Below are 16,113 nucleotides of genomic sequence, written 5' to 3'. Positions count from 1 at the left end.
CTGTAGTTGCCCAATCCAACCCCCTTGTCATTTACTTATCCACGACCCCAGCTCTCCTAATAAACCTTGAGTGTCGTTCGCACAAGTAGCGTTTATTTTGCTTGCCCTATCTTCGCCCCCAGTAATTTCTATCCCCAATCTTCTACCCCTTATAATAATACCCAAAGTGGTAGGCAAAATATTTTCGTTACAATGATAATGATAATAGATTAGTGAACATCTCTACAAGAACATGCAAAAAGCAGTACTGCTCTCAACATCTAGATACGTAAGAAAATTTTTGGGAGATACTTCGACGTACTAAGTCACCTAGAGTTCGATAACATGGAAAAGTCCGAAAAGAGCTCAATACTTTTGATACCGTAGGTATCTGGGATGAATGAATTTTCCCCTTAGAGGGAGTGTGAGCAGTATGGCTAAATTTGGATAATAATAATTTTCAGATGCAAGTTGAGACATCTAATCTACATCGGGCGATTTGCGCAGTAGATGACACAACACAAGAACAAAAAATGCGCATCTGGATGGGTAAGCCTCTGCACGGCCGACACCCAATAAAGTCAGTCAAGACTATATTGACAACACAGCGTCGAAAATCATCATCAGAAAAGATGTTCCCTGAAATAGAAGGTTCGTTACTTGCCATTCAAGATCAGGTTATAAAAACCAAAGAACCACTTATCTAACATTGAAGGATCAAAATAACACCCAAGATCCATCCAAGTACCGCCCAATTACTTGTCTTCCACCTTTGTACAAATTGTTCACATCCTGTGTAGCCTGGCGTACCTACCAACACTGTACTCTAAACAATATCATAGAGCCTCAACAGAAAGGATGCGCTAAGTGCTCCATGGGTTACAAAGAATAACTCATTATCGACTCATTTTGGGGCATTAACTGGGCATATACAAAAAAAGAAACGTTTTTACTGCCTTCATTGACCACAAGAAGACTTTTGATGCCGTACCGTATAAATGGCTTATAGATATATTGAAAATACATAAAGTCGATGATAATATAGTGACCTCTTTAAAGCGTGTAATGACTGAGTGGATGACTAAAATTCACCTTCAAATACCTGGTGAAAACAATATCGAAACTGAAGATAGGGGAGACCGGGGTTGGTTGGGCACAGGGGTTGGTTGGGCACAGGGGTTGGTTGGTACATTTTTAATATTTCGGCATCCGTTCGGGTAAAACCGGCGTTGATCTTATTTTTCGGGAGGTGTTGAAATAAGCGCCAGTTGACGACAGTTATCGTTGGTGTGTGGGCGTCGTTTTGTGAGTTTTACTTGGTGCACGTGGTTTTGTCAGCCGTAAGTAAATATTTATGTAGTTGAAACATTTGTGTTATCAGTTTTATTGCTTTGTCGATAAAAACAGCTTATATACATTAAAAAACTTTGCACTTTTGTCAACACTTACCAAATATAAAACCTTGTTCATTAATGCTTTAACTTGTAGTTTTGGCATTTTTAACCTAAAAAAGTGCATTGGATGGTTGGTTCAGATTGCGAGGGGCTGGTTGGTACGGTGTACCAATCAACCCCGGCGACCTACCTTTACGCTTTTTTTTTGTTACACTTCTAGCTGTCTTTTTTTCTTCTTCTTTTGGTGCCTATTCGTTTCGAATACTGGCAATCATTCTGACTATAGTTATTTTATTAACTGATGCTTTAAATATATTAGTTGTTGTTGTGGAGAACCATTTCCTCAGGTTATTTAACTATGACATTTTTAACACGTTAAGAAGATATTGCCGCAAATTTACGATAGAGGAACTGCAAGCAGAAAGGGAAATGCCTTCAACAATTGTTGGATACTCTAAAAATAGACAGGTAGGTTTTGTAAAAAATAGTATCCTTGATGGTCTCCTTACTAATAAAATATTTGGTTTTAGATTTTTACCGAGATTCCAACCTCGCAGATTACATAAAAAAATCTGCAGATATTTATTATGGTCTTACGCCCAAAGAAGTGAGAAGATTAGCTTTTTTATACGCAACTGCTTTGAATTTGTCGGTTCCAAATAGCTGGAAAACGAATGAGATGGCAGGCACCGATTGGTTTACATCGTTTTTACAAAGAAATGCTGAATTTGCTATAAGGACGCCTGAAGCCACCAGTTTGTCTAGAGCGACGAGTTTCAACAAAACAAATGTGGAAAGATTTTTCAGCAATATAGAAATTGTCCTTAGAAGATTTAACTTTAGTCCTGCGGACATCTGGAACATGGACGAAACAGGGATTACTACAGTTCAATGACCTGATCGTATTGTGGTTAGACGTGGTGTTAAACAAGTGGGAAAAGTTACTTCAGCAGAACGCGGCACGCTTGTAACTCTAGCGTGTGCTGTTTCTGCTACTGGAAATACTGTGCCACCTTTTTTCATATTTCCTCGAGTAAATTTTAAGCCCCATTTTCTCACGGATACCCCGGCTGAAAGCGCTGGAAGTGCTAATCCGTCAGGCTGGATGAAAGAAGTTCATTTTATACAATATATCCAGCATTTTATTAAATACTGCAAGGCATCTAAAGAAAACCCTCTCCTACTTTTGATAGACAACCACGATTCGCATTTGTCTCCTGAGGCACTAAACATCTGCAAACATCACGGCATAACAGTGTTATCCTTTCCACATCAGTGTAGCCATAAACTCCAACCACTGAATCGCAGTGTGTATGGACCATTAAAAAAGTATGTCAATAGTGCGTGTGACTCTTGGATGACTAATCATCCTGGTGCAATGATGACCATTTATGACATACCCAGTATAGTTCCTACTGCACTACAATTAGCGACAACTCCAAACAATATTACAGCTGGATTTTAGGTTTCCGGAATTTATCCATTTAATAGAGATATTTTTCCAGATAGTGAATTTATGCTGCTATTTGCAAGCTATCGAGCAAAACGCGAGGCAAAACCCGAATCCCGCATTGGAGGCTGAAACAAATCAACCGGAACTTGATCAAATTACACCCATCGAAGTGACTTTAATCCGTGTCGACAACCCATTGCCAGACCAACAAACTCATTCTAACGAAGACACGCAGCAAGCTGGACCAAGCAGAATTAAAGAAAGTCAGACGCATATCAAAAATGTTCAAATATTTTCTTATCTAAAAATTCTTAGTGCCCCAAGCCCCCTAATAAAGAAGCAACAGGTAATTTTGCCGATCTCGAAAATTTGAAACCGTTTCCAAAAGCCGCACAAAGAAAAAGGCAACATGTTCGAAAAAAAAAAGAAAATCGGAAATTTTGACAGATACTCCTACTAAAGATGCCTTAGAAGAAGAGAAAAAGAAAAATAAAAATAAAACGAAATCAATTAAAAAACAGGTGTTTGGCAAAAATAAAAAGAACACAAAAAAACAAGCAAAAATTAAAGACGATTCAAGTAGTGATAAGAACACCTTCTGCCTGATTTGCGTTGAACCCTGGTCAAATTGTTTGCCTAACGAGAAATGGATTCAGTGCAATGAATGCAAATTGTGGACACATAAAAAATGCGCAGATGTGGGCTTGTTCTATGTGTGTCACAATTGCGATTCGGATGGATCTGATTAGATTATTCGTTTTTTTAAGAATAGACACAGATTTTTTATAATATTAACTTTTTGTAGGCTGATTTGTACATGACAATAATAAAAATATTAATCAATCTCCTAGTTTCTGTCTTGACCAACCAACCAACCCCAAGATGGGTACCAACTAACCCCGAATGCGGGGTTGCTTGGTACACTTGCATCCTTAAGGAAAAAATTAAATTCTGGAATTAGGATAACTCCGAACATTACGTAATTTGAAATTTATGTAAATAAGACAATACTAATCAGGAAATTAAACATATTTTCTTACCATCTATCAATAAAAAAAATATGGGCGCCTTAATTTGAAAAGTGTACCAACCAGCCCCGGTCTCCCCTATCCCAATTAATCAGGACCTCTTCCAGGGAGACTCGTGGAGTCCACGAACTCCATTGACTCAGGTGTTAGCATCAGAAATAAATAATGAAGTTAATCAAGTCACTAAACAAAATGAGTTAATATAAAATCTACATGAGAGTGTATAATTTTATGTGTTACATTTGTAATGGTCAAAGGAGAAAAAAGAAATACAACATTAAAAAAAGTTAAAAGTCATTAAAATTTTATACTGATACTTAAGTAATCTTAAGTAATTAGTGTTGCATAATTTTACTGCACACGTAGATAAATCGTATATCAAAAATAATGTTGAAAAGTAAATGTGCAATTTGATGAATAGGATAATAAGTAATTAGAACGCAAACTCGTAAAAGGTCAGCAACATTTTACAGACTAAATAGAGAGTATTTTAAAATCACTGTAAGAAAAAATGACTTCCAAAATTGTACATAAAAATTTGACTTACTACACATTAAACAACTGTTTTCTGCCTTTATTGATTGATTAATCTAAAAGCTTGCTGCAGTATAAATTTTTGCAAAAAGTTGTAGAGTTGACTATGTATTTCTTTTCCTGGTAAGGAGTACCATTCTGTAGATGCATAAGTAGGTAATAATTTTAGTCATTATATAACCGTATTTTTTCATATTTATGTCTATCATTTATTACAGAATATACATAGTGTTATATAAATATGTGTAAAATATTATTAAATAATTCATTTTAATTTATTATTTTAATCGAAGGCATTATAACAATAGTATTATTATATGTTGTCAAATAAGCAATGAAAACTGATGGATATCGATTAAGAAAACAGTTCTAATGAATGCAACTAGATCTATATTTTTACTTATATTCTGGAATTTTAAGAGAATACAACTACTTATTATGAAAATAACATAAATTCTATATTCTTGACACCTCTATCAGATGCTGAACTTATTGATACTGGACGGAATTTAAAAGACACAATGAGTAGAGGGACATAACAAATACGAATAAAAATAATTCAAATGTTGACATTGTAGGCTCACATACTTATGTAATTAATATTTCGTGTAAAACTTATAACCTAAGATCCCATTGTAGGATCACTACGTTCAAAACGTAGTTAATCAAACTCACATTTTTACATACATTTAAAATTAGGAGAAAACACTGATAATAGGTTGTCAGTCAAAAAATGGCAGCAAATATTTTTAATTCTATTAATAGTAATTAGTTTTTAATTAAGATTAATTAATTACATTACTATGAAAATCTAGTACATAACCCTAGCAGTTATCAAGCCCTACTTTTTGTTTCTAACAGGAAATCCTCCGTTATTATTGTTTCAGATTCTATGTCAGTTCTCACAGCCATTAACCAACCTTTTTTTCCAACCACATACTCCAATCCCTACATAATATTAATTAAAAAATTAGTGAAACACTTTAAAGAAAATAAAAAAAATGTGATATTTATATGGGCCAAAGCACACAGTGGAATTAAACATAATGAACATGTAGACCAAATAGCCAAATTAAGTATTTATTCAGTGGATACCACAGAATATCTACCCAGCATTTCTGATTTGGTTGCTACACGCAAGGCAGTCTTGAAATATAAATGGAGTGATCTATGGTCTGAGTTTTGTTTTACCAACCCAAATAGATACATTTCTTTACACACAACTGTCCCTGTTTCACATTGGCATAGAACTTATAATGTCCCTATGCGTTATATAACAACTATATCTAGGCTAAAATTTGGACCTTCTTGTTTTCCTGCTCATCTTGCAATAATTCATGTGATTGAGAGTAAAAACTGTGTGGAATGTGGAGTAGAAGGCGAACTAGATCATGTAATTTTTGGTTGTGACAAATATAATTTGGAATCCACCTTATTATATAATAATATAGTTCATATTACCGGTAAACGGTAATCCGTTTAACGTTTTATCTGCGCTAGCGACTCAAAATAGATTATTTACGATTGCATAATCGATTTTTTGACCAATTCCTTTCCTTTAGGTATATGTTTAAGCCTATTTACCGTGGCCTAGTTTTCCTGTGTATGTTATATATTATTATAATGCCCTGATGGGACCCTGGACGTGAAGCGTGTGACCCATGTTAATTGTATGTGTTTATGGATATATATGTGTATGGATATATATGTGTATGTATAAATATATTTTCTCTTCTTTTTATTAATTGTTGTACTGATTTCCCAACTTTAAATTTATCTATTTTAGTCTATTCGATTGCAAATAATTCAAAAACTTTTTACTGCGCCTAATGAGATTAAAAGATCATGTAACTGGCTGTATGGCAAACTGACGAAGCCATATATAAAAAAAAGAAAAAAAAACCCTAGCAGTTGGGTAGCAGAGTACTTAGAAAAACAAAACTCGTATGAAATTGAACATACAATAAAATAAAGACAGTACAAGAACTTATGGAGGCAATCACAATATCAAAGTAAAAAAAAAGCCACAGGAGCAGATCAAATAAACATAGGACTCCTAAAATATGAAGGTCCAACAATTAAGAATACTACATCTTATAAATCAATGTTGGTTTGAATCTAAAATAAATCTATAAAACATACTCTAACATCTATATTTCGTGGGAAAGAAGTTATTTCTAGAAATGTATTGTATAATGTAGAAGTTTATTTCTAAAAAAGTTGCTGGGCCAGTTAACCCATCCTGCTACATGGTAGGTAGATCTCATAGTATTTTTTATGCGAGAAAGACATTAAAAATATGAAAACAACGTACGATGTCGCAAGGACATTAAAACAAAATATGTTTCAAAATAGAGGTAGAGATCATATTAAATATAAATAGACGATTTATTTATCAAATTTTTATTATTAATCAATATTTTTAAATTAAATCAATATTTTTGGCATCAATATAAAAATATAGTATTTCAATTTCAATCAATATTTCCAATCGTTAAATCAATATTTTTAAATTCCACTGCAAAAATTAAAAAACATCAATCACATAAAACCAATTTCTTGGTATTAGGCTCATGTAAACTGTAAAAACGCTATTCAAACAATTGCCTGAACTTGGTGTACTACACTTATTCTTATCCGCTTACTTAATGATAAATGATAAAAAAGAAACTCGATAAACAATTATTTTAGTGTTTTAAAAATACGTCCGATGCTAACTGTATTTGCTGATTTCACTGCCAAATACCAAGCCTTTAACCAATACAAAGAAATAATGTCACAGTGAGTTTGTTTACGAGTAACCTGTGAAAGTTTTCAATTTCTCATAATGACTTCACGCCCACGCCTATCCGTGGTAATCTGGTGATTACCGTTTAGAAAATGATGACGAAATTGTTAAATATTTGAATACTGTTTTTCTTAACTAAGAAAAACAATACTTCATCAAATGATTTTTCAGGCGTATGACTAAGAATTCGGGTTTAACCAACTTTTCCGTTTTTTCATATTGTTTAATTTGTTTTTCTTTATTAGTTTTTTATTTACTAGCCATGATGCATATAACGAACTTTGTATTATTAAATTAATCTATAAACATAATTTTTATTTTCAATATAATTTATTTAGGCGAATTTGGAATTGGAGGCTATAGACGTTTATATACATTCAATTTATAAAATTTAATTGTACGTCTATGCATGTTTATAATGTTACAATTATTCTCCAGTTGCATGGGAAAGTGTTCGTAGTGTATTGCCTTTATTTTCTCTTTGCTTCGATAATGGCTAGAAGATGATTAATTTTTTTTTGTTAGTTACTTTGATGTATTTTATGTGCATTTTATATATTCAAGATGATGCAGGTGGTGGCTTTACTTTTAATTTCATTTCAAGTGTAATATTTACTAGATATCATATTATCGGTATCTATTGCATTTTGATTTAATAATGGAAATAGTTATCCGGTTATTCAGTTAAAGTATATATAATAAGTTAAAAGAAACATCGTACTAAAAAATAGTTTATGTTTATTTATTTCTAAAAATAATTTAATCAATATACAAGTAAGATGTGGTACATGATAATAGATGTAGATTTTAAGGTACCCACCGATAGAAAAAAATATTAATTAATAAGTGGAAACTAAAACGTCAATAAACTTATTTTAACCTTCAATTGTGGCTTATATTATATATATATATATATATATATATATATATATATATATATATATATATATATAATATATTTTATCAGAATTTATTTATCGCATGAAATACAATAAGAACACATAATTAAAAATCAATATAAAACGTTACATGAAATATTACAAACGAAAATCTAATGTATTATTAATATAATGTAAAACATTTTCGGTCGCATTCAGGAACTCATCGAAAACTCCAGGGAATCGCCTTCGGGGGCATTCTTCAACAATTAGACGGACGGTCTGTCGTTGCGCACCACAGTCACATTCAGGAGTAAGGTCTTTTTCCCATCTATATAAGCTGTTAGCACAACCGCTGCTTGTTCTTATTCTGTTAAGCGTTGTCCATGTATTACGGGTTAATTCAAACTGGCGATTTCTGATCGATACAGGCCATTTGGTGTGCTTCCTGTGATGAGTAGCTCTCCCATTGTCTTCTCCAAGAGTTGGTGAGGTTGAAATGTTTCTGATGTAAGGAGTTGGCTCTTAACAATGGAGGATATCTGGAGCGCAGTCTGTTTATTTCGATATCAAGCTTATCATGGTGGATAAGTAGTTGATGTTTAGCCTTGATTTTTCGATATTCTCTGAGAAGAAAATGACTTCTTCGCAGTTTTGGCGGTGGAATGTAACTCTGAATGGAAACCCAATAGTTCGGTGTGGGTCTTATTGTACCTGAGATCATTCGCATCGTCTGGTTTAATTGACTGTCAATAATCTTCCTGTGTTTGCTATTGAGCCACACCGGGGAAGCATGTTCAGCCACCGAGTATACAAGTCCGAGGGCGGATGATCTGAGTACGGAGGTTGAGGATCCCCATATTGTGCCGTATAGCTTTTGGACTATATTATTTCGCGTTTTCAGTTTTGCTGCTGGTCTTTATAGGTGTTCTTTAAAACGTAATGTTCTGTCCAGAGTCACTCCAAGATATTTTGGTGTTAAGTTATGAGTGAGCAGTCTGTTTTCAAAGTGAACGGTGAGTTTTTTGTTGGTTTGTGCATTATTCAGATGGAAACAGGACACTTTGGTTTTCGTTGCATTGGACCGTAGCCTCCATAGTCTCCCATAACGGCAAGGTCATCCGTTAGTATTGTTTCTGTAATATCCAGGTTATTATGTATTGCTGTAATAGCCTAGTCGTCAGCGTAGCCAAATTTCTGCGAAGTTGTCCCGGGTAGGTCCGCGACGTATAAATTTAACAGTAAGGGTGCCAAAACAGATCCCTGTGGTAGTCCATTGCTAAGCTTCATTTGACACTTTTAAAGTTGCCCATTGTTACTTAAAAAGGTCTGTCAGGGAGCATGCTATCAATGAGGTTAGTTACCTTTTGACACGGGATGGCACGGATTAGTTTGCAGATTGTCCTTATCTCCAGACAGTATCGTATGCAGCTGATAGGTCAATGAAAGCAACAGAGGTTTTTTGCTTTCTTTCAAAACTTGCTTCAATATGTGTTGTTAGGGATAAAATCTGATTTGTGCAGCTGCGGTTAGGTCTGAACCCTGCTTACTCAATAGGTATTAATTCAAATATGTTTCTGGTAATTATGTTGTATTGTTCTGAATCTATTTTCTTGTGGCATTTTAAAGTAGATACTATTTAAATGGAAATAAGCAACAATTAAAGGTTAAAGTAAGTTTATTGACGTTTCAAAAATCGTTCGGAAATCGTTCTCACAATACAAACATTAGTAAATCAAAAAACAAAACAAAAAACAAAATTTGTTTAATTTTCTAATGTTTGTATTTTGAGAACGATTTCCGAATTGGAAATTGAAACGTCAATAAACTTACTTTAGCCTTTAATTGTGGCTTATTCCCATTTAAATAATATCTAATTCTGTTGTAGATTAAGAGTTCCAACAGTGTATAGACACAGCTCAGCAGTGCAATCGGTGGGTAGTTTTAGGGCTGACCATTTGCCTTTATCAGAAGACCTGAATATTAACTAATTACAGTAAATACTCTTGAAAAAAGGAAATCATTTGATTCAACAATAAAATATATCAGCCGCGACGCAGTGTTCAATGAGTTGTAGTACCAAAATAGTCTACAAGTCGAATATGTTCTCATTCTATATTCACAATAACCATAAAATTACTTTCAATTCTTTTAAAAAATTATTTTTAAGTAAACACAAGCTTTATCATTTCCTTTTACCATAGCTAGTGATTTCTAATTCCTGTTTTTTTGGATTAGTGTTTATTTTCGTGGTTTTACTTGAATGGTAGATGGTTAGATTACAACTGTAGATACCGGCCTAGTAATTTTGAAAATTCTATTCGTTTGGATATGATCTGCTCTTAGAAATTTGTCATATGACATGGATCTAGATTTTATCTAAGATGCCACTGTTTCAGCTTTATCTAATATTATAGAGATCAACCCTGGATACATTGAAGAGGAAGTAGTATTTCAACGAATTGAGGCACCTTCATATTATTACCTAATTACTTAAACCAAACGTTTCCAAATCACTAGAAAAAATGAAACGGTGACTATTGTTTTCGGTAACTCAAATTAAATTCTTTGGATTCATTTTTGTGTAGGTATATACTAAGTGACATAGAAATCCGAACTCCCATTATAAATTATTTTATTTTAATAAAATTTGGTATACAGGCTTATCTTGACAAAAAAATATACTATGATTAGAATTTCCGCCATATCATTTTAGGTTTTCGTTTTTTATTCATTTTTTTGTTATAAATTTGCTAATGAGCGGTGTGTCATTCTTTACTTTTTGAAGTATTGCAGTGCCTAGTGTATACTTCATTGTAGCGTTGGTTTTGTGACTGGGTGTTTTTCTTCTGTGTTGGGTGTGTCTGATGTCCTGCTTTAGGCTTGTGCCTCTTCAGGACGTGTTTTCTTTTTTGGTGGGTGTGGCACTGGGATTTTTGTGGTGTCCACTGGTGTTGCTGTGTTGTTGGTGGTTGTGCTGCTTTGCTAGTCCTGGACAATCGGGGGCGAAAGGGTTGTATGGAGACGCGCAAATTTATATCAACCGAGCGAATTTAATGGGGGAGGGAGAGTTGGTATAAGAGAAGCTGGACTTTATTTTTAAGAAATTGTGAACAAGGTTCACAGAAATTTAGATAATATGTTAAAATGTTATTGGACATGACGTGAAGAAGGATGGAGACTGTTTAATTTAGAGCATCCTCCTCAAACATTTCGGCACTTTATTTCAATCAGATTGAAATTTTGATCGTCTGTTTATTATGTTATCCTGTATAATTGTATAAAATATTTTCAAAATACAATATTTTATAATGGGTGCAAGCATTTCTATGTAACTTAGTAAGTATATAAAAGGCAAAATTTGGCTACACTCCACTAATAGGTACATAGAATGACCTAAAAGAGTGAATCGTGTGAAACTCGTAATGTGTATTATTATATGGAGATCTATGAATGATATTTTGAACCTTGACTTAAGTAAAATGATTTCATTTTCGTATTAATTTAGTACTGGTAAATATATTAGTCGATTTACTCATATATGGATTACTCTGACAGAACCACTGTCGGAAACATACACCATGAAAGTTTAGCACTCATTATTAATAGCTGAAATAAATCTATGGTTGGATACTTTTTAATTTAAAAACAAAGAATAATCATGAATAAATGGTGCTGTTTAGTTTATTTGATATAAATATATAGTATTAACAGATTGACTGCGTTACCGGTCCCCTGGGACCGGTGTTCCTTATTATTACAGTGCGGCGTGTGAAAACTGCAAACTTTTAAAAATTGCGAAAGGCATATCTTCGTTAATATTCGTTTGTTTTAAATGCTAAAAACAGCATTATACTTGTCTTAAGATTCTAAACATTTCTAAAAGAAAAAATGTACCAGGCTTTGGGAGCCGGTAACGCACAGAGATTACAATTTGTTACTCGGGTGCGAGAACGGTCCTGCGGGACTGGTGCATATTTATATATCTGCATGCTTGCGCAGTCAATCGACATTTAGTATCGTTTGTATTTCAATAGCAGGTGTGTTTACGTCCGTGTTTTACGTGGTTTTACTAGTCTAAAAATGTCATCTCGTGTTAAAAAGATTTTGTTTTTAGCTCAAACAGCTGATACAAACAAAACAAAAACTGTAGAGTGTAACGAACCGAGTACTTCAGTTGAAAATAAAAAATATGACCAAGATAACCCAAGTATTGTAAATTCGCGCCAAAGTCCAACTGATTTAAGAGACCATGTGCTTGCAGAGTTGCCAAATAGTGACAGTGAAAATGAACGGGACGATCCTTTTGATTCGGACGATTCTGTAATCGACAAAAACTATATTCTCTCTTCAGATGAATCGTACAGTGATATAAGTGAGAGTGATTTATTCGACGATGATAATGAGACAAAAATTGATAACGAAAAAATGTCAGAATCTGAAAATGATAATGAAAACGAGTGGCATGATATAGGTGAGAGTGATAATGAAACTCGTGAGTTAAATCAATATCAAGATATGCCTATATTAAATTTTAACGTTAACGAAATAAATATAGACAAATCAATAAAACCAAATAAATTCTATAGACGCTTACAAGTTATTTGTAACCGATGATCTTTTACAGAATATTGTCACTGAAACAAATAGATTTGCTTGGGAAATGTTGTTAAATATACATCGATCAAAATCACGTATACGTTACTGGGTTGACTGCGATATAGCCGAACTGAAACGTTTTTTTTTTTTTTCAATATGAATAGTTATGGGATTAGTTGATGGTCCCGCAATAAATTTATATTGGTCGAAAGATCTCATGTTCAGGAATGCGTTTATTACGACTACCATGAGACGAGACTGGTTCCTTTTACTGATGCGTTGCATTCATTTTTGTAATAATCAGCAGTGTAATAAAGATGATCGGCTGTATAAGTTAGAGGAAGTTTTAAAAGTGCTGAATAAAAATTTTCAAGCTGCATTAACTCCAGGACGGATTTTGGTAGTCGATGAAAGTATAGTACCTTATCAAGGAAGACTACAAATAAAGCAATATCTGCCAAATAAAACATACCCGTATGGAATTAAATTATATAAGTTATGTAGAGTGGATGGATATACTAACTACATAATCGTTTATCGTGGTAAAAATACGACTACCAATGCAAATACAGCTCAGAGTGAGCAGATAGTGTATGATCTTCTTGAACATGTTGAATTCGAAAAACTATCGCTACTTGTATGCTGATAATTATTACTGGAGTTTACCTTTAACCAAATCATTATTCAAAAAACAAATAATTTATTGTGGAACCCTGAGGTCTAACAGAAGAGTTATTCCCAAAACGGTCCTTAAAAAAATGAAAAAGAGAGAAATTTGGGATACACAGAACAACTCCTTACGTATTATAAAATGGATGGACAAACGGCCAGTTCTGATGTTAAGCACTGATCCAACCCATACAACTACTTTAGAACCAACAGGAAAGCGAAACTTTCAACGTGAGTTTGTATTGAAACCAAAGGCAATTATTGATTACAATATCAAGCAAAAAAAGGAGTAGACTTTAGTGATCAGATGAGTTCTTATCATTCCGTTTTAAGAAAAAGTTTAAAATGGTACCGTAAACTAGCCTTTGAATTTATGCTTGGAACATCTATTGTAAATGCCTGGAGTGTTTATAACAAGGTTAGTTGTTCCACAACATTATCTACAATGGAATTTAGAAGAAGATTGGCGCAGGAGTTACTTGTTACTACAGCTGCACACGAAAACGCCACTACTCCCAAAAGAGTTCCACATACTTTTAATAAACCGTCAGGACCTGGAAAGAAAAGGAGAAAACAATGCCAAGGATGCTATCATAAATTAAGAGAAACACATTCAAGCAAACAGGCAAGTAATATGGTGACAAAAGTATCAAGTTACTGCAATGAATGTCCTGGACAACCAGGAATGTGTTTATCTTGCTTTAATAGCATTCATAAAAAATAATCTATTTTTCTGAAACTTGATTGTTTCTTTTTAATAACTACGAAAAAATCTTTTATTTTCTTGAAACTTTATGTTTTTTTTTGTTTAATAACTAAGGACATAAATATTATTTAGTTTACATGTTTTTTTGTTTTCAAATATCATTTACACTAATAAAATATTAAGAAGTTTTGATATTTTAATCTAAATCTGTAAAAAATAGTAAGCTGTCTTGATACTTTAAAATATTCTTAACAGGAAACCTGATCAAAAAACGATTGACAATGGTAAGTTTTAAAATGTTTTTACTGTTAATAACTGATCTTAAAACTCGTATAATTTATATTATAAAACTGTAAAAATGTAAAAACTAATTACGTCACTACCGGTCCCCGACGTTCGGTAACGCACCGTGTTCGCGTCAAGCCACCGGTCCCGGGGGACCGGTAACGCACTGTTCTTTAGTTGACATATTTTGGGAACACAGTCAACCTGTTAAAAAATGTTAATTATTTGTTTTTAAAATATGAGCTCCATTCATATATGACATGATTTGACATGAAAATGTTTTATTTTACTAACTTTTAAATTCAGTAAACATCGTATTTCATTAAACTATTAGGCTACAGACATGCTGTGTATCGTCGTCGGTCATGTATAACTAGTGTGATTGCAAATTTAAAAATTTAAATAGATATTAAATTTTTATTCTGTAAGTGAAGTTTTTTTTTTGAGGATTTATGCTTCAACCTCAAAGGGTCATTGGAGTAGTACCGTTTATAAGTTATACAATTTATTTAGTACATTTATAGAATATAAGTATGATGTAAAATATGGCGAACACTGAGCACAATATCACATACGTGATATTTAATTCACCTTTCATCAGATGTTTATGAGTGATGGCGGTGTGGCATATTCTCAAACGAGATAGGATGGTTTGATGTAAACGCTTATTTGGGGTTGATTTCCAAGGTAATGTCGAATGTTTTACTTCTCGTAGTTTGGATGTTGATTGATTTCACTTGGTTTGCCAAGCATTGAATACTAAGTTCTTGATAATAGGTTTTACATCTAGGCGTGGAATGCTTCTGGTTTCTACAGCTTCCGGACTCGAGAGTGCTAGTTTTGCCAAGGAATCTATTTCTTCATAACCAGGAATTCCGATATGAGAAGAAATTCATACAAAGTTGACATCTATGTCCATAGCTTGCAGTTGGTTTAATGCTGTTTTAATAAGTAGTAGACTTGGACCGCTAGGATATAAATTATTTAAGACAGTTACAGAACTTAGTTGATCCGTAATAGTGACAGGGTTTTTGATACTATTTTCTACCGCACAATTTATTGTATTGAAGATAACGGTTAACTCGGCTGTGTAGATGGATATTAATTTAGGAAGTTTAATTAATATTTTTGTTTTATTAAACATAAATGCTGCCCCCACTCCCTCTATAGTTTTAGGGGCATCGGTATATATAAGATTATGGTTACTGCATGTCTTGAGTTCTTGAAGGACATATTGAAATAAATTTCTATGTGACGGTTATCTGCTTTTTTATGTATGGAGAGTTTGGTACTGATAGTTGGGATGGAAACAGTCCAAGGAGGAACAGTATTGACATTTGGTAAACAAGAGGTATCTGAAAATTTGAATGTAAGTTCATTGAGGTATCTATTTACCCTTTCATAAAAATCAAGGTCAAGCCTAGCATGTTTTGTAAAAATATTCCTAAAACGGTCTGAATTTACGTAATGGTTAACAGGATTCATAGGATTTGCCTGTATTGATGCCGTATATATTAGTGAAAGTTGTTTTCAGTAGTAATATCCCTAGGACATTGATAACAGACGAGATAATTTCATGACAATCGAAAGCTCGTTCCTTGGTAACAGCACGAAGCCGAAGGCTGAGTGCTGTTACCAAGCAACGAGCTTGAGAAATTTGTCAGGAAATTATGAGGCATTCATCAATGTTCGAGGGATATTCGGCGGATAATTTTTCGAAAAAAAAAAAAAAAACATAACTCAACATAACGAAACATTTATTTATTAAAAGTACAGTTAGTGAAAGTACAATTATTAAAA

The 16,113-nt window shown here is 33.4% G+C and overlaps 2 protein-coding genes across 2 annotated transcripts in view; one reads left to right on the top strand and one right to left on the bottom strand.

Annotated features, from left to right (window-relative positions):
* LOC140445562 (uncharacterized) overlaps window positions 1-16,113 on the bottom strand; it is a 156,016-nt gene that overhangs the window by 80,375 nt on the left and 59,528 nt on the right. The gene's annotated exons all lie outside the window — the stretch shown is intronic.
* Window positions 13,630-14,046, top strand: LOC140446530 (uncharacterized). Its single transcript, XM_072539092.1, has one exon. The coding sequence runs from the start codon at window positions 13,630-13,632 to the stop codon at window positions 14,044-14,046; it is 417 nt and encodes a 138-aa protein (XP_072395193.1).

This window comes from Diabrotica undecimpunctata, chromosome 7 (genome assembly GCF_040954645.1).
Source record: "Diabrotica undecimpunctata isolate CICGRU chromosome 7, icDiaUnde3, whole genome shotgun sequence".
Taxonomy (NCBI): Eukaryota; Metazoa; Arthropoda; class Insecta; order Coleoptera; family Chrysomelidae; genus Diabrotica; species Diabrotica undecimpunctata.
Note: the sequence above shows the minus strand (reverse complement) of the source record. Positions and strands in the feature narration are given on the sequence as shown.

Coding starts and splice junctions, on each gene's coding strand:
- LOC140446530 (XM_072539092.1), top strand. CDS start 13,630: ATGAGTTCTTATCATTCCGTTTTAAGAAAAAGTTTAAAATGGTACCGT.